Below are 25221 nucleotides of genomic sequence, written 5' to 3'. Positions count from 1 at the left end.
TGCCAATTTCCATGGTAGAGATTCAGCAGGATCCACTTCAAGCTACCAAACTGAAGTAACTGGAGACTTGGAAAGAAGGAATACTTGTATTTGGATCTCATGAGCTTATAGCACTATGTCCAAATACCACGGTGATTAAAATCCCTATTGTACTGGTGTTGAGTACAGCAGGGACATGACAGTCCACTCTTGAAATATCATCAATACCTGAATTCATTTTATTTTCAGCTTTTTTTTTGTTGCCCAACATGAATTAAACTATTTTGGTTTTGTTCTTGTTCAGTTGCTGCTTATGAAGAATCATGAATCATATTTGTTTTCAGTATGTTTTTTCCTAATGATGATCAGGCTTCTCTGGGATGAGGCAATCACATAGTACCTGCTTGAGGGGAAAGGAGGAAAAAAAGTATCACCATTCCTAAGATGGCCAGTGGATACATGCCTTGATGCACATCTTGCAAATTAGTTCCCTTGGTTACTTTGTAACCTTAGTAATCACTAAGATTCCACTTAGTAGTATGGATGTTTTATGGTTTGATCTGAATTCCATGTGCCCTCAGGAATTCATTTAATAGTCCTTTAGGATGGCATGATCCTTTAAAGTCCTGATACCCTAGAGTCATGTTAACTGAACCAGAAGCAATGATGGGGATAAAAAACCTGGCCATCCTTAGGGGCACCAGCCTGTACTCACAGGCACCTGAAACTGTGACAATAACTTCTGCCCACATTTGTCTTCCAGATCTTACTTGCCCCTTCCCTAATGCCAAAATAAATGTCTGTCTCACACTGAAAATGTTCTAAAAATGTTTTACAACTCATTTTACAACTAAGCCCAGTATGAATGATCACATCAAAGCTTTCTATCCTCAGCCCATTCTACTCTTTTCCCATCAGTGTTTTGTTTCCATTCTTTCCTCTTCCTATTATTTTCTCCCTTTAAAACTATTTTCAAATGTATTACAAAATTCCTCGTGGATAATATGAACATCTCCTGACATTTTTTTTTTCCATTACCACAACAAAAGCGAAGGAAGCCTGGCTTCATCAGTGCTGGGATGACCTAATGTAGAGTGAGAGGAAGATTGTATGTGATCTGTTTGTGCCTTTAAAGCATCACAAACAGCCCCCAGCAAAGTAGTGACAGAATAACCTTTTCTTACAGAAAAGCAGGGGTCAGCAGATAGAACTTGGGAGAGCTTCGGAAGCCTGCTCCTGCCTGTGGATAGGACTGGGGACTCTGCTTCTTCCTGTTGGGAGGATGGATCTGAGAATAAGGTTTGCCACCTGTTCTGGGCATTAACGTAGAAGAACTCTGCTGATGCTTGCATGCTCACAACTTCTTTGCCTGCTCTACATTTATCTTCTACCCTGAGGTCTTTTCTGGCAAAGAGAAAACCTAAAACTTTATTCTTACAAGCTAATTGTCAACTTCTTTGGTAGCCCTCAGTTCCAGACAAACAAACAAATAAACAAATAGATAAACCAACAAAAAAACACAGGAGGGTATCTGGACCTGGTGATACACACCTGTAATCCCAATGACCTGGGAGACAGGTCAATTTCAAGTTCAAGGATAGCTTTAGCAACTTTGGTGGACTCTGTTTCAAAATAAAAAAAGCAAAAGGGCTGAGTGTGTAACTCAGTGGAAAGCACCCCTGGGTTCATTCCTTATACCACAAAACAATAAAATAAAGAAAAAAACCAAACAAACAACCCAGACCTTCACAGGTAAAATACTAGATCCTTCCACAGGAGACCATGGCAATTTGCCTCAAAAGCAAGGTGGAATGAATAAACTGAGTAAATTTAAATTTCTCACTCATTAAAACAAATACATATAATGTGTATTCTAGATACCAATCCCTATAGTAAAGATCTTATAATCAAAATTTGAATAAAACATGAAGCCTGCCTTTTGGTGGTTTGCAGTCTAAATTATATTTATTAGCTGTGATTATATTTCTTTATTATGGATATTAATATTAATCACTAATATATACAGTATATACACTAATATATACAGTAATATATAAGCTTTTAAGTAAAATTTTAAGCTTGATTTTATGTAGTCCTATCATAAATATATTAGAAAATAACCATATTTACAGGTATATATTGGCAAAATTTGTTATTATCTATCTCATATCAATAGATTTAATAGATCTAATCAAATTAGGAATATGAAGTACAAAGAATGAAAGCCTTAAAGGAAAGATTTTATTTTAAGCTATAGAAAGAAAAAAATGTTATTTCACTTACCTTCTGTCCATTTCAGACCTTCCATTCAAATCTCATCTCTTCTATGACATCATCTTTTTAAAATCTCAGCTCAAATTAACTTCTTTTTCAATCTGTAATATTAATATATTCCATATGTATTTTAGTCCACTGTTGTTATCCATAGTGCACATCAGTATCACCTGTAGAGTTTTAAAAATACTCATTTCCATGTTCCAATCTCAAAAGAAATTTATTTAGTCAATGTGAACAGGGTCCAGGTATCTGTCTTGTTTGTTTGTTTCTGTGGTACTGGGGACTAGACCCAGGGATGCTCTACACCTGAGCTACAGACCCAGCCCTTTTTAAATTTTCACTTTTTATTTTGAGACAGGGGCTCACTAAAGTGCTGAAGCTAGTCTTGTACTTTTGGTCCTCCTTTCTAATCCTCTGGTATAGTTGGGGTTACAAGCATCCAATGCTGTGTCTGGCCTGGCATCTGTATTTTCTTTTTTTTATATATCTTTATTCTGTTTATTTATTTTTATGTGGTGCTGAGGATTGAACCCAGTGTCTCACATGTGTGAGAAGAGTGCTCCGCCACTGAGCCACAACCCCAGCCCTGGCATCTGTATTTTTAAAACACCATACTTCATGCTGATATGCACATTTAGTGAAGAATCACTGTTCAAATTACACAGGCATTGGTCATAGCACACTATCCATATCTGTGCATTTTTATTCTTGTATCCCTGAGTATACTGTAATCATCTTGTATGGACAGGTACAGGCTTACATTTACTCTCTTCTCTGCAGCACACAGAACTTAATCTGCACTATAGGGCTGGGGATGTGGCTTAGTGGGAAAACAGTTTTCTAGCATTTGTGAGGCCCTGGGCTCAACCCCCACCACCTAAAAACAACAACAACAAAAAACTTAGTCTGCACTAAAAATTTCTATACTTTTTTTAAAAAAAAAATGAAAAGGGATTTTCTGTAAGCAATCTTAACACATTACTCTCACATGTTTTAATATTCATATTCTTCACAAAGTAGTAGAACAAACTAGATCATGAGAAAATATTATTTATTCATCCTTTACAATTATTTTTCAGAAAGGTTTCTAAATTGGGAAATTTCTAGAGAGATTCAGAGAAGGATACTCTCTTCAGCATAATAGAGTTAAACTTACATTGCTTCAAATCCAAATCCTCTTGTTATTTGTGCTATTTTGAGGAAGAAATCAGAAGATTTTAAGAGGTATATAAAGCACATTTCCTTAATTATTAAGCACTCCCTGCATGATAGATAATACAAATATGAGGTGTTAGAGAATTCCTTTTGCCCTTAGGAAGTTTCCTTTGAATCCAGATTCTGTGTCTTAAATCTTTATACTCAAGTTACATCTAGAGCTATGCAGGCATAGAATGATCAGAGCTGGAGAGGCCTGCTGACATGGTTTCATCCCCCAATCTTTATTTTTAACCTATGAGCCAATTTAGAGCTAAAGCTAAAACAATTCATACATCTTTATAGGCTTCACACATTCTGCCTTGCAGAGCTATTTTAAGCATCAGTGGTATTACACAGGGCAAATCCCAAGTACAGTGTCTGGCATAAACTAGTCCCTCAGTAAATCAATCAACCAGTTGGATTATAGTTTCAGTTTGATGCTTTTTTCTTGCATCTTAAAAAGCATAGTCCTTATCAAGTTCTAAAATCTAGGAAGAGTAACAAATTGGAACTAGTAGTAATTCTTAAATACATTAAGTAGAATGAAGTTAATTACACCAATCAGCAAATAGGGAAGACAGCACACCATACTCTGTCCAGTTATGATACATCAGACTTCCGGATCCAGGTTTGCCCACTTTGAGAAAAGGTCATTCTGTTTAACCTCTCTGACTCAACCTCAAAGTGGAGACAATAAAATATGTGCCTTACTGAGTTGTGAAGAATTCATTGTTCCTTAAAAGCATTTCCAAATCTCTCACATATAGCAAGTGTCCAATAAAGATTTATTGTTAATTTTTCATTATTATTATTAGTTAAGACTACCATAATTTGTCATCCATACTTAAACATTTCTGAAAGTGAGAGGTAGCCATAGCAATAACACTGGAATAATGGGCATAAACCAGACTCATGGTCACTGAATCGACAATGTATTTTCTGGCAAATTCCTAACGAAGTATAATATTGTACAGAATAATCCTCCTTGGAAAGAGTCTGGAAAGATGTTAAATTTGGGTCAGACTCAAGGTGAGCACAAAAGTAAGGTGCTGACTTCTTCCAAACTTCTCAGACATAAAATAGAAGAGGGGATGGTGTTTTTACATTATTTATAACCTATTTTCACTTATCTCAAATCTTTCCTAAGGTTTTTCTGAAGGTTTGATCCTGGGAATTGCAATTTAATGTTCAGAAAAATTTAAGGACTTTCGGAAAAATTTTCTGAAATATCTAACACAATTTCTTGTCTCATTAAACAAATATATACCCCCTTAACTGTATTCTTTAGATGTTATTTTTTTAATACAAGGGCACATAAAGAAGAAAATAGAAACATCCCCTTTGCATCATCAACATCACTGACCATCTGTTTAGCCATACATTTATATCTTCTTTTGTTGCAAAACAAATTAGAATTTCAGGAGGGAATGAATATTCATGGTTCTGTGGTACCATGTTCTGCTCCACTGTGTTCCATTTCAGCTCTGGTTGTTTCACAAACATTTATTGGATGCCCCAAATATACCAGCCCTCTTCTACAAAACTGAACTCTCCTCTATTACAAAAGGCAAAACGAGGAAAGATGACTACAATAGCTCTGTAAAGGCTCTATAAAGATACATCATGCATGGTGCCTGATCTTTCTTCTTCACATGAACTTTTGGTCCCCACTCTCCTTATTATCAGAAATAGTTTGGACATTTATCCCATTCTTTCAGCAAAATATATTTCCTTTTTGGTTGATTTTTGTTTGGGATTTCCTTTATAGCCTTAAATTCTGGTGACATTAGACACAAGAATCATGTATATATGAGAATCAATACATTACTGCTAAATTGCTACAATGTAAAAGAAAAGCAAAAGAGTTTCTCACTTGTTTGACATTAATTTAATATCCCGCTTAGCTTCCATCTGATGCAAAGAGCTGCTTCATCCACTTAAGCATTTCTGTTTAGGCTCCTAATGAAGTTTTCTGTACCTGTCTTGTAAGCAGAGTTTATAAATGAAATCACAAATGGATGAAGTGACTCAACTCACTGTTAAAAAATATGAAACCCCCAAATAACCAGTGTTAGATTTATTCCAGATTTTGAGTTTTCTGTCATACATCTTCACTTATAGCCTCAGATGAGCAGAATAAGTTTAAAGCATTACACAATCACACATATAGTCATCTCTAAATGTCAAACCACTTCATGGCAAATTTAACAATAGTAGCACTTGTCAGACATACTCAAAACAAAATAAATTATCCATCGCGCCTTTTGTATTTAAATACTTTTAATATTCTGTGTTTTTTGAAAATAGTTTAAACAGCATTCTAGATACAATAAGTCTTTCCTGAGGAAGTTTTTGATGAGACTGAATGAAGATAATGCCAACCATTAGTCATGGCAGTTAGCATAAGGCATGAGGCTCAGGACAATATTCATAAGCAGCTAAGACACATAGTGAAAATACAGCTTCCTGAGACTGGGTAGAACTGATTGCTATTTTGGAAAGTGAAACTGATATAAGTCTGGTACTAGTATATTTAACAGCATGTGCATCAGAGGACCTAATTGTTTTCCACCACAGGGTAGGAAGCTTTATGTCTTCTATCAACCAAAAACAAACAATCATACTGCTTAATGGTGGTTCAATTAATGTATATGTGCTACTTTTATACCCTGAATTATTTGACAAATAAACTCTAACAAGTCACTTGAGAATTATGTTTAATGGGAACTCACCTATTAGTAAAAATTCCCCGGTTTCTTATAATATTTCATACAATCAGCTTGGGAATATGGAGCTGACATCAACATTAAAAAATATTATTCTCCGATGGGAATACAATAAAACAAACATTTGAAGAAAATGATGTATGTAACTAGAGCCTTGCTGCTTGATGTTGAAGATCAAAACAGGATTATAATAGAAATGACGAGGTCAGATGAATTCAAAAGTGAACTATCTTTGATTGAAGTTTTGTAAAACTACTGAGTATATTTTTTTCATTGAAATATTACCATTCTTTAATATATTAGAAAAATGATTTCTGGTTTTTGTATTTATTTAGCTGTAGTAATATTATATTCATCCATGTTTATTCAATCTAATATAGGAGCCCTGATGTCTCTTACATTAGGCCAGTTAATTAATGTTCCTTATTGTTCCAAGTTAATTGAATGTCATTACACACAGGAGAGAGAAACAGAAGTATGAAGAAAAGAGAGTACACTTTCTTTTTTCTTTTTTTTTTTTTTTTTTTGAAACTGAAAATCTTTTCACACCAGGCATGGTATTTGCAAATAGTGTAATATGTATATTTTTTAAATGGCACCTTGGCTGTCCTGCGTTTTAACATATCAACGTAAGGTTCATAAACAGGGACAAATGAGATGCAAATTTAAGAGATGTCAAACATTCCTGACAACTTCCTACTAAGAACACAATTGAAAAATGACAAACTTATCATCTTCCTGGCTGGTCGAAGTTTAAAGCTGACTGCTTTTGATCATGAAGCAACGAGCCTTTCATTTTTTAGCTCATTTTACATTTCTTAAACACTGTTTCACAGACACACACAAAAAAATATGCAGGTGAATTGATTTGAATCTGATTAGTGCTAGTTTTATTATTTGTAATAAATAAAGGTGGCTCTATAGTGTTGCAGCACATTTTACTTGAGGAATTGACTGACTTTTATGGTAGTTTAAATTATATATCACAAATAAATTCAATATTATAACTACATTGGATATACTATTTCTAATTCTCCATATTTTTAGGTAATAATTCATATCTACTATAGATTTCAAGCTGTTGAGCAACTAAAAAGTGACATAAAGATTTGAAACTAAAAAGTTTTTTTCTCAGCAAGAGAAATAATATGTGAGGTAAATAGGGAGCCTACATCCTGGGAACAAATTTTTACCCCTCACACTTCAGATAGAGCTCTAATCTCTAGAGTATACAAAGAACTCAAAAAGTTAAACAACAAAAAATCAAATAACCCAGTCAACAAATGGGCCAAGGACCTGAACAGACACTTCTCAGAAGAGGATATACAATCAATCAACAAATACAAGAAAAAATGCTCACCATCTCTAGCAATCAGAGAAATGCAAATTAAAACTACTCTAAGATACTATCTCACTCCAGTAAGAATGGCAGCCATTCTGAAGTCAAACAACAACAAGTGCTGGTGAGGATGCAGGGATAAAGGTACAGTCATGCACTGTTGGTGGGACTGCAAATTGGTACAGCCAATTTAGAAAGCAGTATGGAGATTCCTTGGAAAGCTGGGAATGGAATCACCATTTGACCAAGCTATTCCTCTTCTTGGACTATACACAAAGGACCTAAAAATGGCATTGTACAGGGACACAGCCACATCAATGTTTATAGCAGCACAATTCATAATAGCTAGACTGTGGAACCAACCTAGATGCCCTTCAATAGATGAATGGAAAAAAAAATGTGCCATTTATACACAATGGAATATTACTCAGCACTAAAAAATAACAAGATTGTGGCATTTGCAGGGAAATGGATGGCATTAGAGCAGATTATGGTAAGTGAAGTTAGCCAATCCCTAAAAAACAAATGCTGAATGTCTTCTCTGATATAAGGGGAGTGACTCAAAATAGGATAGGGAGGAAGAGCATGAAAAGAAGATTATCACTAAATAGGGAAGAGAGGTGGGAAGGAAAAGGAGGGAGAAGGGGAATTGCACGGAAGATGGAAGGAGATCCTCAACGTTATACAGAATATATGTATGATGTTGTGAGGAGAAAAAAAAAGAAATATGTCACACTATATTGGATAGAGAGAAGTGATGGGAGGGGAGGGGAGGGAAACGGGGGATAGGAAGGGCAGCAGAATAAAATAGACATTATTATTGCTATGTATATATACGTGACTGTATGACCAATGTGATTCTGCAACCTGTAGAATCAGAAAAATGAGAAATGATACCCCATTTGATTCAAATGTATGAAATGTCAAGATCATTGTACTGTCATGTGTAACTAATAAAAAAATAAAAATAAATTAAAAAATATTTGAATGTGTTCACTGGGCATTTCATTGATAAATTGATTAGGAATTAAATAATAAATTCTCAATTTTATTTTCAAGTAAACTTCAATATAGTATGTTACCCCAGATGAATATATAACTAGGTTAGTAGATAATATTTTATGTCTATACTTTCTTATTTCAAAGAAGGAAAAATTAAAAATTGAAAAGAGCTTAAGCAATAAAATTGGAGGTGGGGTAAATATATCATATGGAAAAATAGAAAATATATAAATAATGTTCCATTAAAGTCTAAAATAAGTAATTTATTCATTTAGTTATGTTCTGATAATATCTGAATATTTTTGGAAGAACAAGTATAGCTAGCATTAGAAATATTATAAATCAACATTTTATGTATTATGTTTATGCATTATAAGTAGGATTTTACTTTGTTTATACTTCTAATATCAAAGGTTTTCATAGATTCTTTTTAACTCCAAGAATTTGAGTTTGAACTTTGATTACATCATAATAATAGTCATTGACAAATTAACAGACTGTATCTGGTCCTAAAATTTCTGTTCTCAAATTGTTTTCTAGTCTCTTTGTATATTGAAGGAAATTAAAAATGAATAATACTGTACATAGAAACCCCTAGCTGGTAAGTTGAATAACTATATTTTGATGTTGTCTATGATCTTATTCAGAATAAAACTATTAGTTCTGCATACAAATGGCTTTGAAACTGAAGTATGTGTCACTTCTACTACTTGATAAATATATAAAATTGACTGAATACAGCTGCAACACATTAATATCATCACACAGGGTTATTTTAAGAATTAAAATATAGTTTTCCAATAAAACAAAGTCTAATTACATAATAAATAAAGCATTTGAAGTCTAATTATATAATAATGGTACACAAAACATAAAACATTTATAATATATCTTAATATTTCTAAAAGCAAATCCAGTCTCAGTAGAGAAGGAAATAATGTCTAATTAAGTATTTGCCACATAGCATTATAAAATTCCTTGTTTTTATAAGAAAATACATACATTAAAACCACTCTATATGATGTAAAACATTATTCTTATTTGTTATGGATATTGTAGATCTATTTAAAAATCAACTTTCATTTATACCATCTTATAGATCCTTTCTTCCCTGACATTTGGGGATGTGATTGGTGGTGAGGAGACTCTCATCACCAAATACACATATTCCTTTCACCATTTGCAACTGAAGTATCACAAAAATGCATTTCCTGTTCTCTGCAGTTAACCAGTATTCAGTAGGGCTCTGAGCACACCTTACCTAAAGTGCATAGCTCAGTTAGCTATCTGACCATAGGAGTAAAAGTTCAAGAAATCCTGTTAAACTCAGGAATGAGAGCTGACCTGGAAACACCGGGCCTAAACCTCTCATATATGCTACTTTTGTATTGGAAAAGGAGATATGTATTCTACATAGTGTAATTCAGCAGATTAATTATAAAACGTGTATTGATTTGCCATGTATTTCTTCAGGGTTGTGACAAATAGGTATTTCTGAATCCTTGCAATACACTTCAGCACTAAAATAATGTGGACAGAGACAAATTGGACCAAAGAGCATAATCCTCATAGATCACTGTTGTCTTATGGAAGATGCCTAAGTCTCTGGACAGATAAATGAAATTGCTTAGTAAATTCAGTTTAACTGCTCATCTGCTTAATTTAGATCCTCTGAGATCCCTTCCTCAAAAACAGAGTTCTTGGTTTAAAATTAGGAAATTATTGTGAAGTTTTTGTTTTTCTTTATCAACCAAGTCAAAATCGGACTTTGAAACTCATAGGGCATTTAAGGATATCAGTTACCTAGTAGTCATAAAGTGTTTTTTCTTTTTAAGATGGAAGGACTAATGCAAACATAAAAAATAATGGCAAATGTATGCTAATTCTTATTTAGTGGTGAATAAAAGCCCAATTTTCGTTCTTTCAAAGTTCTTGTAATTGTAGATGCTAGAGAAATGGAGTCATAATTTTTATATATTTTAGATAAAAATTAGAAGGTTTTTATTTATTTATTACATATCATTTTACTCTTTTGACTAATTTCAATTTATTCTCTCCTAGCTAGAATCAGAAAAAAATTGATATATATATATATAAATTCAGTCTACACTTTTGTAATTGGTAGGCCCTTGGTTTTGAGTAAATTCGGGTATATTTAACATGAATGATAATTTTTAAGTTTTTCATTATTAAGGCATGCCTCTGTAGACATGTAAATATCAAAATTATTAAGGTTGTGAGTAAATGTTTATATATCTAGGAAAAAAATCTCAATACTTTTTGTTAATTTTGGAAAGTGCTTTATTAAGAGATGCATAGTAATTACTATCCATGAAGAATTTTGCCTCTCACTCAACCTCAATTATTCTCTCTTCTACAATCAGATACTATCATTTACTGCAATGAGAAAGTTAATTACTTTGAGAGGATATATTTCAGCCCAAGCCCAACATGTAGAATTCATGTAATTATTTTGGGTAAACCTCTTAATATTGTAAGATCTTGTTTTCTTACCTTTAAAATTAGGATAAGAAAATTTATCCCGCTTTATCATAGAGTTGTTGTGATCATTAAATACAAAATTATTTTTAAAGTATTAAGACATATATTTATGTATATATATATATATATATGTAAATGAAATATCATAGTATGTTAACATTTCACATGCACATCAATATAATAATTTGTACAAATCATAGATAGTACATAGGAAGTATTACAAGACTAGAAAAAAAAATGAAGGCAAATTGATAGATATTTCCTCATTTAGTAATATTTGGTAAATGCTTCCCATCAGCCTAGATCAATATACTAGTTCAGACTTAAAATGTTAAGCCTTTTCCTAAAGGGATCCAATTTCTTCTATCAGAAACGTAAAGTCTGTTTTTTACCCCAAAATATTTCTTGGACATCTTTAAACCAAGATGCTCTGCTTAATGCCATTTTTTTCTTTTATGTGACAGTTAAGTAGACTATTTGACATCCACTATATATATTTTTTAGCTGTAAATTGTTATGAGGCCACTTTCTTTTGAGCCTATTCATTTAGTAACAGGCTGTCATCACTAGTGTCATTTGCACTCATTCCCTTAAGTGATAAGTTAGAAATGTCAAATTAGTAGTAGAAAGTGTAGACTCAATACATCATTTGGATATTACTCCAATTATACAAACACCTTAGAGTTAAATTCTGATAGAATTTAATTAACAGTTCTAACTTCTGAGGAATCAAATGAACTCATCACCAAGTTTTGCTTATTACTAATTAACCTTTATAATACCCTGTTACATATTTCTTAATAAAAGTGCAACAAATGAACAATGATTTCTTATTGAGAATCTTCATAGAGTTAATGCTTCCAAGACAACTATTTTATTCCTTGCAGTTTAAAGTACACCAAACTAGATGACTCTTAAAATATAAGCATCTTTCTAACATCAATATGATTTTAGAGCACTGTGGTAAGATTACACTGGCATACCCTTAGCATTAATAAATTTAGTACTCCCATTTTTTAATGTCACTGAATAATTCCAAAGGTATGTCATGTGCAGTATTTTTAATTTTCTAAAAACATAAATTTTAATTACCATATGCTATGAGAGGCTGGTATAATTTTTTTAAAAATTCAACATTGGACACATAGAAATTGTCCAAATTATTTTTAAAAAAAGAGAAGAAAATAAAAAGAAAAAATCAAAAAGAAACATACAATAGTATAAGAAAATAATTTTTCTGAACTGGGTATGGTGGCACACATCTGTAGTCCCAGATATTCAGAAAACTGAGGCAGAAGGATCACTTGAGTCCAGGAGCTCAAGGCCAGACTGGACAAAAAAAAGGAAGACAACTTTCAAGTGGAAAAAAGAAAAAAGAAAGAAAGAAGGAAGGAAGGAAGGAAGGAAGGAAGGAAGGAAGGAAGGAAGGAGTCGTCCTGACATTGACAATAAAAGTTCAAGATGTATTCAATAGTAGAGGTGTTCTATATTTGCTGTAACAGGAAAGCATATTTTTTTAAATTTCTAAAGTTATTGCTTTAAGTGATAAGTTGTACATAATAGTGATTTACAAGAATTTTTAGAAGATCTGATGACATTTCACTCCTTTGAGGTTATTATCAGTGACCTACCTGTTACATCTCAGCACTTCTAATAGACCTTTATCAGTCTTCTAGATATATTATTTTTCTTTTCAAATCTATGTCTTCAAAATTCTCATGTTCACCTTCATTTTAGTATCTTATTATTAAATATTATAAGGAATAACACTTCAATAGTGTGTATCTTCATATAGGACAACAGATAATTGATGGAAAACCTTGTCTTATTTTTATAATTAATATAATAAAGCATGTTTTCATTGAGCAAGTAACTATGACTATTTCTCTAGAAACATAATTTTGTACTTTATTTTCATTTTTAATTGAAGTTTTATATTATTTGATTTAGGATATCTCAACCTCTGTGAAGGCTAAATTTTTAAATTTTTTTTGATACCAGTGATTAACTCACAGGTGCTTAGCCATTAAGCCATACTACTAGCCCCTTTTATTTTTTATTTTGAGACAAGTTCTTGCTAGGTTGCTTAGGGCCTTACTATGTTATTGAGGCTGGCTTTGAACTTGTGATTCTCCTTCCTCAGCCTTGCCAGCCACTGGGATTACAGGGTTGTACTACCACACCCTGCAAAGGCTAAAAAAAAAATATATATATATATATATATATATATATATATATATATATGTGTGTGTGTGTGTGTGTGTGTGTGTGTGTGTACATATAACATATATTATATATTTTATGTGTATATATAACATATTATAAGGTATAATATGTAACATATCATAAGATATAATATATATTATAAAATATAATATATACCTTCCATGTAATCAAATATGTACAGTCTGGCATAATATATATGAAATTTGGGATATTGTGAAAGACTCAATATTTTAAGCCAATATCAACTACATTATATATAGTGTTGTTCAGAAAATAAATGAAGTACCCTTTTTTAAACACTTCATATAGTGACATGTATTATGCACTCCATTATCATAAATGTCTTTTTCTTTATATTATTATTTAAAAAGTTGTACCAAATTATTATTAGTCTCTCTTTCACTTTTAGGTCAGTTTTAATATAAGCAATATTTATAAGATCTTTGTGTATAAACATGTAATTCCTGTTATTAAATATTCTCAATATATGTTGCTTATGAATATAATGATTTTAAAAACCATTTTCTTAGTTGCAATGGACTTTATTTATATGTGGGGCACAGAATTGAACCCAGTGCCTCACACATGCTAGGCAAGTGCTCTACCACTGAGCCACAACCCTAGCCCTATAATGATATTTTTTACAACTGTGTTCTAATTATACATTAACTATTAAGACAATTTTAAATGCTTAATTTGCATATTTATGTGGATAATAGGAATATTTTATGTATTAAATTTTTATTTACACATTTGATACATACCATGAAGATGCCTTACAGTTAAAATTTTCAGACAAGGAAAATAAGTTGAAAGGTTTTTTTTTTGTGTGTTTGTGGGGGGGGTACTCGGGATTGAACCTAGGGGTGCTATACCACTGAATTCTATACCTATTCCTTTTATTTTTTGCCCCTCCTGCCCTCTGACTTGTGATTCTTCTGCCTCAGCTCCCTGAGTTGTTACAAGTACAGGTGTGCCCACTCGTCAGGTTTCTAAAAGTAATTTTGCTCACCCCCTACAGCATGTCCTGTAGGTTGTTTTCATAGTCTATTAATGCAGCATTAATACAAATGCATATCAACCTGACAGAAGTGGGTTTAATCTTATTTGTTCACAAAGAAACAAAAAATCAACTCCCTTCTGAACATGAAAATTATATATCTACATGCCAGCATCTTATTTAAAATAAATAAATAAATAAATAAATGTTAAATTAGAAGTTTTCATTTAAAATATTTATTTAAAATAAATAAAAATCATAAATAAATATCAAATGAAGGAATGAAGGAGAGGAAACCCAAGGAACTATATATCAACTCTGAGAGACTTTTGAGTTTTACAATGCACATCCATTTCTGTAATCATAAAAAAGGAGACAACTGAAAACAAAAATGGAACCCCTCCAAAACATATTTACTTTCAATTCTTCCCTATTATAAGATAATAATTTTTGTGCCTGAATGATTGCTCACTATAAATAAGAGTTTTTAATTAGTTAAACCAACTTATAATTTCTTAGAAGTTATCAAGTAATTGAAAGAATCCAGAGAAATTTTTCAGATGAATGTGATAATATCGATTTCAAAAATTATTGCCCAAATGGCTAATAGTTATGTGAAAAAAATGTTCAACATCACTGATAATAAAGAAAAAGCAAATCAAAACTACAATGAGATATCATCTTACACCAGTAGGAATCACTATACTCAAAAAGTCTAAAGACAACAAGAGTTGGAGAGGATATGCAGAAAAGGGAACACTTGTATACTGTTGGTAAAAGTCTAAATTATTACAGTTATTATGGGAAACACTATGGAAATTACTCAGAAACCTAAAAATAAAACTACCATGTGGTCCAGAAATCCTGTTACAGTGTATATACTGAATGGAAAAAAGACAAGTATCTCAAAGAGACATCTGCCCTCCCATGTTCACTGTGGCACTATTCACAATGGAAATAACTTAAGTGTCCCATCAGCTGATGAAGGAAATATGGTATGTATAGACAATGGAGTACTATTCAGCCATTAAAAGAATGAGCTCCTGTAATTTGCAACAATGTGGATGGAACTAAAGATCATTATGTTAAGTGAAATAAGTCAAGCACAGAATGACAATTATCAAATGATCCTCACTCATATGAGAATCTAAAAAACGTTGATCTCATAGATGTTGAGAGTAGAATGGTAGTTATCAGAGGCTAAGAAGAGAAAGAAGGAGTGATGGAGAAAGGTTGATTAGGTATTGTGTTAATCAGCCTTGCATCCTATGATCAAAATACCCAACAAGAACAACTTAGAGGAGGAAAAGGTTTCTTTGGCTCAGAGTTTCAGTCTATGGTCAGCCAACTCCTTTTCTCTAAAGTGAGGCAGAACATCATGGTTGAAAGGCATGGTGAGTGAAAGCTACTCAACTCAGAGTGGCCAGGGAGTAAAATGAGAATGGGAATAGCCAGGGATATGATATGTAATTCCCAAGAAAGCCTCCATGTGACCAAGTTCCTCAGCCAGGCCCCAATTGCTTACAGTTACCACCCAGTAATTCATCCAAGTAATTAACCCATCCAATGAATTAATCTACTGATTAGGTCACAGCTCTCATAATCTAATAATTTCACCTCCTGCATCAACAGGAGATTTTTTGGGACACTGAACATTCAAATTATAAAAGGTACTAATTTGCAGTTGGACAGGAGCAAATTCCAGTGTGCTATTATTGCATGGTAGGGTAACCATAGATAACAATAATGTATTGTACATTTCAAAATGCTAGAAGAAAGGATTTTGAATGTTCCACAATAATTAAATGATAAATGAGGAGATAGATAATTAACCTGATTTAAACATTACACAATGTATACATATGTCAAAATATCAGATAACATCCTATTAATATGAATGATTTTTATGTTTTATCAGTTAAAATAAATTTCAGTTATGAAAGAAAATAGATAAAAATCAGCAAAGGATCTGTATATACCTTTCTCCCAAGTAGAACAATTCAGCTTTTCTCTTTCTCCTCTTATCTCCCCATGTGCTGGTGGGAAAATGGAAGGAGCTACTAGGAAGTGGGGAGTGGGAATGGGCATGATAGTATCAGAGAACTTCAAAGATGTCCTGGTGTCAATAGAGGCAGACAATGAGGTTAGAAGTTAGGAAATATGGTGTACCTGCATAAGGTAGACAGACCATTCCTTCCAATAGAACTCATGCCAGGAGACCTGGGTCTAGTGGAGAATTGGTCTCCAGAAAAGTTTTAAGAAAAGGATCCAACTGTCTCCAAATTTTTCTTGGAAATAAATAATTCATGATATACCACCATACAGTATGAAACATGGTAGATCAGAAACTTAAATCAGCATTCAGCAACTAGATGTCAAGTTTTAAGTGGCTCATTCTATTATTTGTGTGTGTGTGTGTGTGTGTGTGTGTGTGTGTGCGCACGCGCGCACGTGCGTACGCGTGGTCATGTTCAGGCAACTACTACTTTGCTCTCAATTCTGCTCAGAATCAAGTATAAGAGAATGAGATACAAAATGGCTTTTAAGTCCAGTGACCTGTTCTCTCCCACTGCAAATCATCTTTTGAGTACAAATTAACATATTCTACATAAAGAAAGTGGGAAATTAATCTTCGTGATGGATGTGGAAGACTGGTGGTAACTGTTGGTCAAAATAAAAAGCTATTTTGTTATAACTCATGTATTTAATAGGAAACCAGAATTTCCAGACTAATGTTACATATCATATTGGCAACAGGAAATAGTTTCTTTAAAAAAAATATTTAACATTGGCTGGTACTTTCACTCATGTTCCCAACACACGACAGCATGGCTTTCTGTCTTGAAACTGACCCTTATTCTTTAAAGTAGAGTTCTGATCTATGGATTGAAGAACAAAGACTGAAATTGCTTTCATGCTTATTTAATCATGTGAATACTTTTGAAAAAAAATGTCAAAATTGAATTTAGATTATAAATGAATTCATTTGTTCTACAAAAGACCATAGTCATGCTTTGTGACAAATGTGGAAAACTTTAATCTATATTTTTTATGATGGAATCAGAAAGTTTGAAAGAAAAACAAATTTGAAGAGAGAGCAAAGTAAAAATGGAGTTCAGGATTAAAAATTAATCAATATTTTTAAGTGAAAATTCATTCAATTGCTACGGAATAGAAATTGTTTTAAGGCCTGGAATTTCCATTTTTTAAAACAAATTTACTCAAAGTTGGGAACCTCCATACAATTTGGAAGATATATGGCATATCTTTCTTTTAAGTGTTAGCTTTGCTACACATTAGCAGTGTGACATTGCTTCCTCTTGTAGGATGAGGTTAACTTCATTTCCTCTGCGTGCTTGCTTCAAGAATTACAGGTACTTCATGTAAGTTCTATGTCAAAATTCTAAGTACCTTGCCTGGCATGTATGCTCAAAAATAGAAGGTACCACGGTGATGATGATGATAATGATGATGATGATGGTGAAGGCTATACCTTCATGCCAAACATAAATTGTGTAATCAACTTTGTAAACTGCCATAGAATTACATATTTCCAATCCTTTAACTGCATTTATTTTCAGTAAAAACTAAACCTTCTCATGGAATCTGCTAAGCAGCACACAGACAGTTTTTCAGTAGCAGGTCCCTTCGTGCAGACACTTGAAACTGAGTACTGAGCCACCTCATAGTGCCCATTCAGCCTGCTGATCACTGTTCTGTACTCCCTTTAAAATGAAAGAACTAACTCCTACAAACTTCTATATTACTTGAACAAGAGACACAGAGATAGAGAATTCCATGGTTAAAGGGTTGCATTTCTGAAGGGCATATGTGGATTTCTAAACACCAGACTATATATTTTAAGATGAACAATTAAAGGAACAAAAATAATTAACTTTTAAGCAATTTCCGAGAATCTTACACTTTATTTAAAAACTGTTAGTGCTTTGATTGTTATCAAGCCAAATGGTCTTTGTTCCATAATAAACCAAAAGTGAAAATTATCTAAATACTATAAGACCTAAACATACTACCTAGGTTCTTTGTGTAGTGCCCATGCCAGCTACCTTTGGTGTTTAGTGAGTTTCCAGTGGTTACACGGGACTAAGGCTTATAGCATTATCTGAAAGAATGTGTGAAGCATGCATACAGAAACTTCAAAATACGTTTAGATAGAACACCATGATTTAAAAACTTTCATGTGCCATGCAAATTTATATCACTTGCATGAAGTGAGTGTCAGACATTATATACATATATATATATATATTATATGTGTGTGTGTGTATAATTCTATATAATTATATATATTTCTATGAGGTTTTCTGCCTCTCCAGGTGTCAGACATTAAGACATTAAAATGTTTACTATCTTTGGAAGACTTCACTTTCAAATTCACGAGAGTAGACATGATGTCATAATGGGATCCAAGTGGAACACAGCATCGTTTTCTGATATGGACAAGAGGAGGTATCTTCTTGGCGGTGCACATGTTGACCTGTTAGGACCACTTGTTGAATATTTTCCATTTTCATTTAGGAAAATTCTCATTCCGTAGTGCCAGAGGAACTCATATATTCATTTCCTTATTATTTTAAGATTTAGCTAAGCTCTACATATGACTCTGCTTCATATACATTATTTTACTTTTTCTATACCACAGCTTCATTTCAAACTCAAGTCCCCATTATCAAAGTAGAACACAGAAAATATAAATGATTTTAGTTAATTCAGATTAATTTAGGTCAGGAGTTTCTCTGTCCACTCAGGGTCTTATTTTTCTACCTGTCTTCTTCCTGAATGTGATTTATATTCTGCAAGTGTTAGTGGCAGGAAGCATATGGCTATATTGCTGTGCCCTCTGATGTGTCTGCATCTTAATTAGCTTTGGTTCATGCCTATGTTACTGTACCCTGGATGCCTTTCTGCGGGTGTGGAAGGGGGACCATCTCCTGCTTACTCTAGCTAGGACAGGGAAAAATTCTATAGTTATGTCTAAAGACTCACTGTAGTTTGGGAGAATTCTATGAGGTTTTCTGCCTCTCCAGGATCCAATTGAGACACATAACATGTTTTCTAAACCTATCTAAGTTTATTTATAGAATAAATGGCATGCTTTATGACCCATATTCAAGGCTACATTAATATCTTAGATACTGTTGTCTCTTGAGCTCTCCTTTCAACCTGGATAGTTTTATTTTGCAAATGAATGAAATATGATAGATGGGAGTCTTTTAAATCTACTGTTTAACACACAAACTTTATGTCCAAAGTCCATCAGGATTTTGAAACTCAAAATCCTTATATTTTGAGCTTTAAAAACAAATTTTTCTTCTCTTGTTCAGCATTGGTGCTTCTGCTGTGATGACCCTGCCATGAATTTATGCATGCAAAGATCTCGGAGCAGTGAGAGAGCCACAAGTTCACAATACCCACAGCAACCATCAAATCATTACAATGAACAACAATGAAAAACATATGGACTGATATGTCAGAAGAATAACAAACTATGGTGGAATTTTCTTTCACTTTACCAAATCAAAACTATTGATTAAAGAGAACAAAGGAGAATATATAATAGGCATTATTCCTGAACTAAAGATTCTTTCTCCCTTTGCTTTATAAAAACAGAAACTTTTTAAATAGTCAAATTAGATTTAGCATAGTACTGATAAATAAATTTCAAATTTTCTCTCTCTGGAACTTTTGATCGTTGATTCTGCAGATAGAGGACCTTCAGTTGAAGCTGAGATGAGGAGGTGGTTAGTAATTATGAAAGTGACTAGATGTGAGGTTTACCTTGTCTGCTTGGGACACTTTGCCTCTGAATAGTTCTCATTCTTTATTGTAGACCTCCAGTAGCTTACTATTACTTTTCTCCCATAGAATCTGAACAATTTGACAGTCTAACCAGAACCTGACTTGAACCTGCCTTTCTAGGTGTGCTTTCTCAGCTTACCTCATGAACGGGAACCTCCATGCTCACTGACCTTCCACTCTCCTATCAAAAGCTTCTTGAATTTTTCCAGCTCCCTGAATTAAGACAGCCCTTTCCCTTCCCAGGAGATCTCCCTTCCATATCCTTGAGCAGGGCAAATTAATCTTTTCATTCCAGTTCCTCTTAATGGCTCCCTCAGTCTCCTTCCTTCCCCATCACTACCAATCTCCAGGCTCCCCATAGCTCTCTTCAGCATTTCTTTAAGGCTGACATGGATTATGAATATTTCTGTAGCAAAAGACCCAGAGGGAGAAAACTGGAGTTTTTAACCTTGTTTTGAACATTGCATCAGGTCATTTTGGTTCTCTTAGCATCAGGCCAGCCTGAGGATGTCTGAACTATCCTTGCACCATTTTCAGCTGGAAGTTGGTTGGTTGAAGTTTTCAGCTCATATATACATAAATCAAGTCTCAATTGCCAACAGTGCTTGGTACTCAGTAACAATTTTCTAAATCAAATAGAACGGCAGATGAAAAATAAGGAGTGTGTTGATCAATCCCATGGGGCCAATGTGGGAATACGGATGATGCATAAATATTCTGGTTGATTCTCCAGATAGGATGTAGTCATGGGGCACCTTTTCCCTTCCCTTTATCTTACCCAATGGTTGGGATTTCCTTCTTTTATGTCTGCAGAGTGAAAGTTTTAATTCTCTTTTAGTATGATTAAGGAGAGGCACAATATAGGACAGCAAGTTCATAGTGAAGAAAAGGGCTGAAGATTAATCACTAATTCACATTTTATTTGACGAGTTTTGAATAAACTCAGAAAGCCTTGCTAGGTAAAAAACAAATCAGATCTTTATTTCAAAGATAAAAAGAACTCAGTTCCTTAGCAGCAGTCTAAGCTCTTCTAGTCTTTCAACAAGTGGCACTTGGTGTTTTAACTCACTGCTAAGCCTTCAGGTTGCATTACGCTGTCATGCTGCTAAAGACTACGGACTTCAAAAAAGAAAAAAATTAGCTTACCTCTACATCCTTGTTAGCCCATCACATCTGCTATTCAATTATGTGTTCCTTGCTTGTGGGTACCTGGAAGAGTGAGAAAGAATAGAAAAAGAAAACTTAAATATTACTCAACTGCATTTTGTGAAAGGCAAATATTTACAATTTTAATTGATGACAAACACACACTTCATAAAACTATTAGCATGCAACTCCAGCTGCAAAAACTGAACAGCGATATGCCTAAGCTGGTTAGCAGCAAAAAAGTAAACCAATCACATCGACAAAAAGCCACCATAAACAAAAAAACTATATTGAAAAGATCAACAGTTTTGGCATTCATCCCTACCATCAAGTCTTTCACTTTCTTTTTTGTTTTCCATCAAAATTTAGCTTACGTTTGAAGTTAGCAAGAGTTGCATTACTATTATTGTTAATTTTAGTTCTGTTTATTACCTTGAGGGTTATATATTGTAAAATAATTTTGGTGCCTCTAGTTAATGTTAATTAGTTGTTTTAATAGCCTATAGACCTATTTGTTATGTTTTTGTAGGTTTACTTTTTTAACTATCAGGAACTTAATAACTGAGAATATTTAACATTACTGTTGCATAGGCAAAATTACAGAGTTACTATTAGTGTTACCTGTTTAACGTTTAGTCATCCTTTGAGTCCTGCGACATATTTCCTTAATAATCATCAGCCATCAAGTCTGATAGTCTCAAAAGAAATATCAGCCCTCTAAACTGCCTTCAAGGGCGGTGATATTTAGCACTGAAAATTACAAATAAAGTTTTTGAGGTTGAATAGCAACAACTGGCCAGTGACACTGATGATTTGTTTGTCAAAACAAACTGTTATCAACTACGCAAATGAAGTCCACGCACTCCTTTGAGTGAAAACAATAAAGTGAATCTACGCAATGCTTACATGTTGGATGGGATATTTAATGTGCGGGGAAACTCAAAGGTTGAAGAACTAGGCATTTAGACAGTGGTAAGTGGTAATCTTACCTCTTTATACTCCATTACTCTTTCTCACGAGAGACATGCTAATGCAAACAAGTCAATCAGAATTTGTGTTTAGCAAGATAAAGCTTAGAGGATAGTTTAAAATCCATTTATTATTCTAAATCCATTTTTTTCCATTAACATGTTATACATTAGTGTTTACTAACCATGATTCATGTAACAGTTTAGTTTGTTAACTTTTAAATTATTTAACAACCATAAGTTATTAATACATTTTAAAGTATTACACAAATATCTTAAAACAGGCTTGGGTTCATTTTTGTAATTTTTAAATAGAAAACATTTTAGGCATCTCTTGAAGAAGAAATAAAGCAGGCATTTAAAGCTAGAAAACAAGTAATTCCAAATTTAGTTTTTACAAAAGTTTTCAGCTTTATTGACAAATTATGGCAAACATATTTGACAAATTGTGGTTTCCTATTTAGAGAAGCTTACACATGGAACTTTATGTGTGTTTTTTTTTCTTTTTTAACAAATACAGGTTAAAACACTGAACAAATTCAGTTAGCTACATACATACAGTAGCTGCTTGTTTTCAACCCCATTAAAACAGCATTTAAAATTAAATTTACAAACTTAATATCGAACATCTTTATCTAACTAACAGATATTAAAAGACAGGTTAAAACATCTTATCTACAACTTTATTAATCAGCTAGTTCAAAAATCATATTACAGTCTTTTAGCAACCCTAAACAAAATTTCTGCTAGTTGGTTGAGACTCAAAATCTGTCAACAGATTCATGCTCTTTCTTAAAAAAAGAAAAGAAAAAAAAAGAAAAAAAAAAAGATTACACACAACAATGAAAAACAACCAAGAGAATATCATCCTACTGAAAGGTTTATAAACTATGCTTGCCAATATCTTTTTCAGTTTGTTTTGTAAAATAATACTAGTGTCAATGCCACGACAACATTATAGAGGGAAATACAAGAAATATATGGGGGTAATTATGAGCAGTTATCCCTAGAATAGAAAAACAAACAAAAAAGGACTATTACTTGTCTTGTTGCTGTTTATGTGGAGACCACAGGCTATGAATTGTCTTTTGAGGTGAGGTCACAGGTGAGGAGGACCTTCAATATCTACCATAGGGGTGTTCCCTGTATCCCCCTCTGGCTGACCTTGGCGGTGGTGCCTTTAAGCTGGAGCGGGTTGTGGCCCATTCTTCTGGTGCTATGAACAAGAGAAAGACAGAAACACACACATGATTTCACAGTTAACAACAACAAAAAAGTAACTTAAGACACAATTAGCAAACCAAGAAAAAGAGATTAAAAAGTATCAGCACTGAAAGCTAAAGCCACACACACACACACACACACACACACACACTTGTATTATTTATTTTTTAAATATTATTTATAATTTTTTCCACTTGGAATTAAACTTTCCTGGCTTTTCTTATAGAAGGGAAACTAAAGTCCTTGAATAACTGCACATTTATTAAGTGTTAGATCTTAATGCTGCAAAATAGAAAGAGGAGTGTCAGTGTAGTCCATTCCTCACTTAATCTTCTGATACAGACTTAAAAAAATAAATTGATATAGTGAAGTAATGTTTTTTTAGGCCTTGATTAACTTGAGAATCTACTAAGAATTTTATACAAACAAAACCCAAAATAATTAATGCCTATTCTCTGTCCCATAAACCACCTAATTAGGAAACTTTCTAGGGTGGAATCTACAGTTTGGTATTTTTCCACTGCTCCCTGGGTGATTCTCAGGGGATCTAGAATTGAGATTCATTGTTCAGAAAAAGTGAAAAATGAACAGGATATGATGCAGAGAAAGTTTTAGGTAGAAAAATAAGAAAAAAAATTATCACATCAAATTTTCCAAGTAAAGATCTCAGAAAGTACAGAGGTATGTGATACACGAGGAAAACATATTTGTCTGTTAAATGCATTTCCTTTATCCTCAATGTTATGGAACATATCCCAAAACCAAGGAAAAAATCATGATTTTGTGTACAATGGAATATAGCTATTATAAGGTCTCTGTCCCTGGATTCTGGCCCTCCTCCAAAGGAGCTTAATATTAAACTCATGGTGACATTTATGTTATTCCAAAGCTATATTATCTGCATCTTTCAATCACTTCTGCATAGAGAACATATTTTATGCACAGATCTTTGGTGGAATGAAGTGGACATAAAGATAACTAGAAAGATAGATATACTGGCACCCCTAGTTGATATGAAGAGTGAAAAGAATGGAAATATCAAATGGAAACTCCCAGAAGACCAAGGACAACTGATATAGGACATTTGTCCCTGGAGAGTTCAATTGCTCCTAAGAATTTGCTCAAAAAGATTGTTAAAAGGGATGAGAAAAAATTAATTATATTTATAAGAAAAGGGAAATAAATGCAAATGTAGAAAAATAATGGCAAATCTATCAAGGTTGGAAAAAAATTGTACTTAAGTAGATATATATTAGGTTTCTGAGGATATTCTTTTTCAAGACATTGTTATTACAAATGACAACTAATGATAAATGAATAATTATCTTTTCCACTACTTAAGGTACATACTTAGGTTTATTTCAGTATGTGATAGAGTATAAAATAGGAGAGAGAAAATAAATAAGTTGGAGAAATGTTGCCGTTGCTCAGAATAATGTTTACCTAGATCAGGGGTTGACCAACTATGGTATTTGAGCCAAACTTGACCAGATGCCTGATATTATACACAAAATTTTACTGGAATGTAGGCATTTTTATTTATATAATATTATCTGTGGGTGTTTTCATGGTGGAAAGTTGAGTCACTGTGACAGAGATTAGACTGCTTACATAGCTTCAAACATTTATACTATAGGCTTTTAGAGAAAAGGCTTAAGGACTCCTGTTTTAGTCCATGTTGTCTTTTCTGGAGAGAGAATGTGGACATAGATCTTTCTGATATGCTCTCTTAAGGACAGAAATTTACTGCCAAGTTGCCCGATTTCTCAACATGGATATTTGGCAAAGAGTTCCATGTGTTACATCAGTGGAATT

General features: G+C 33.2%; 1 protein-coding gene across 1 annotated transcript in view; it reads right to left on the bottom strand.

Moving 5' to 3' along the window:
• Nucleotides 1–22473: 22473 nt before the first annotated feature.
• Khdrbs2 (KH RNA binding domain containing, signal transduction associated 2) overlaps nucleotides 22474–25221 on the bottom strand; it is a 561414-nt gene continuing 558666 nt past the window's right edge. Inside the window, exon 9 of the mRNA XM_026396817.2 lies at nucleotides 22474–23398. Within this exon, the coding sequence (XP_026252602.2) occupies nucleotides 23301–23398 (98 nt within the window). The 3' untranslated portion in view covers nucleotides 22474–23300. The remainder of the gene's footprint in view (nucleotides 23399–25221) is intronic.

The sequence above is a fragment of the Urocitellus parryii genome, chromosome 8, assembly GCF_045843805.1.
Source record: "Urocitellus parryii isolate mUroPar1 chromosome 8, mUroPar1.hap1, whole genome shotgun sequence".
NCBI lineage: Eukaryota > Metazoa > Chordata > Mammalia > Rodentia > Sciuridae > Urocitellus > Urocitellus parryii.
This window is presented reverse-complemented; position numbering and strand designations above follow the sequence as displayed.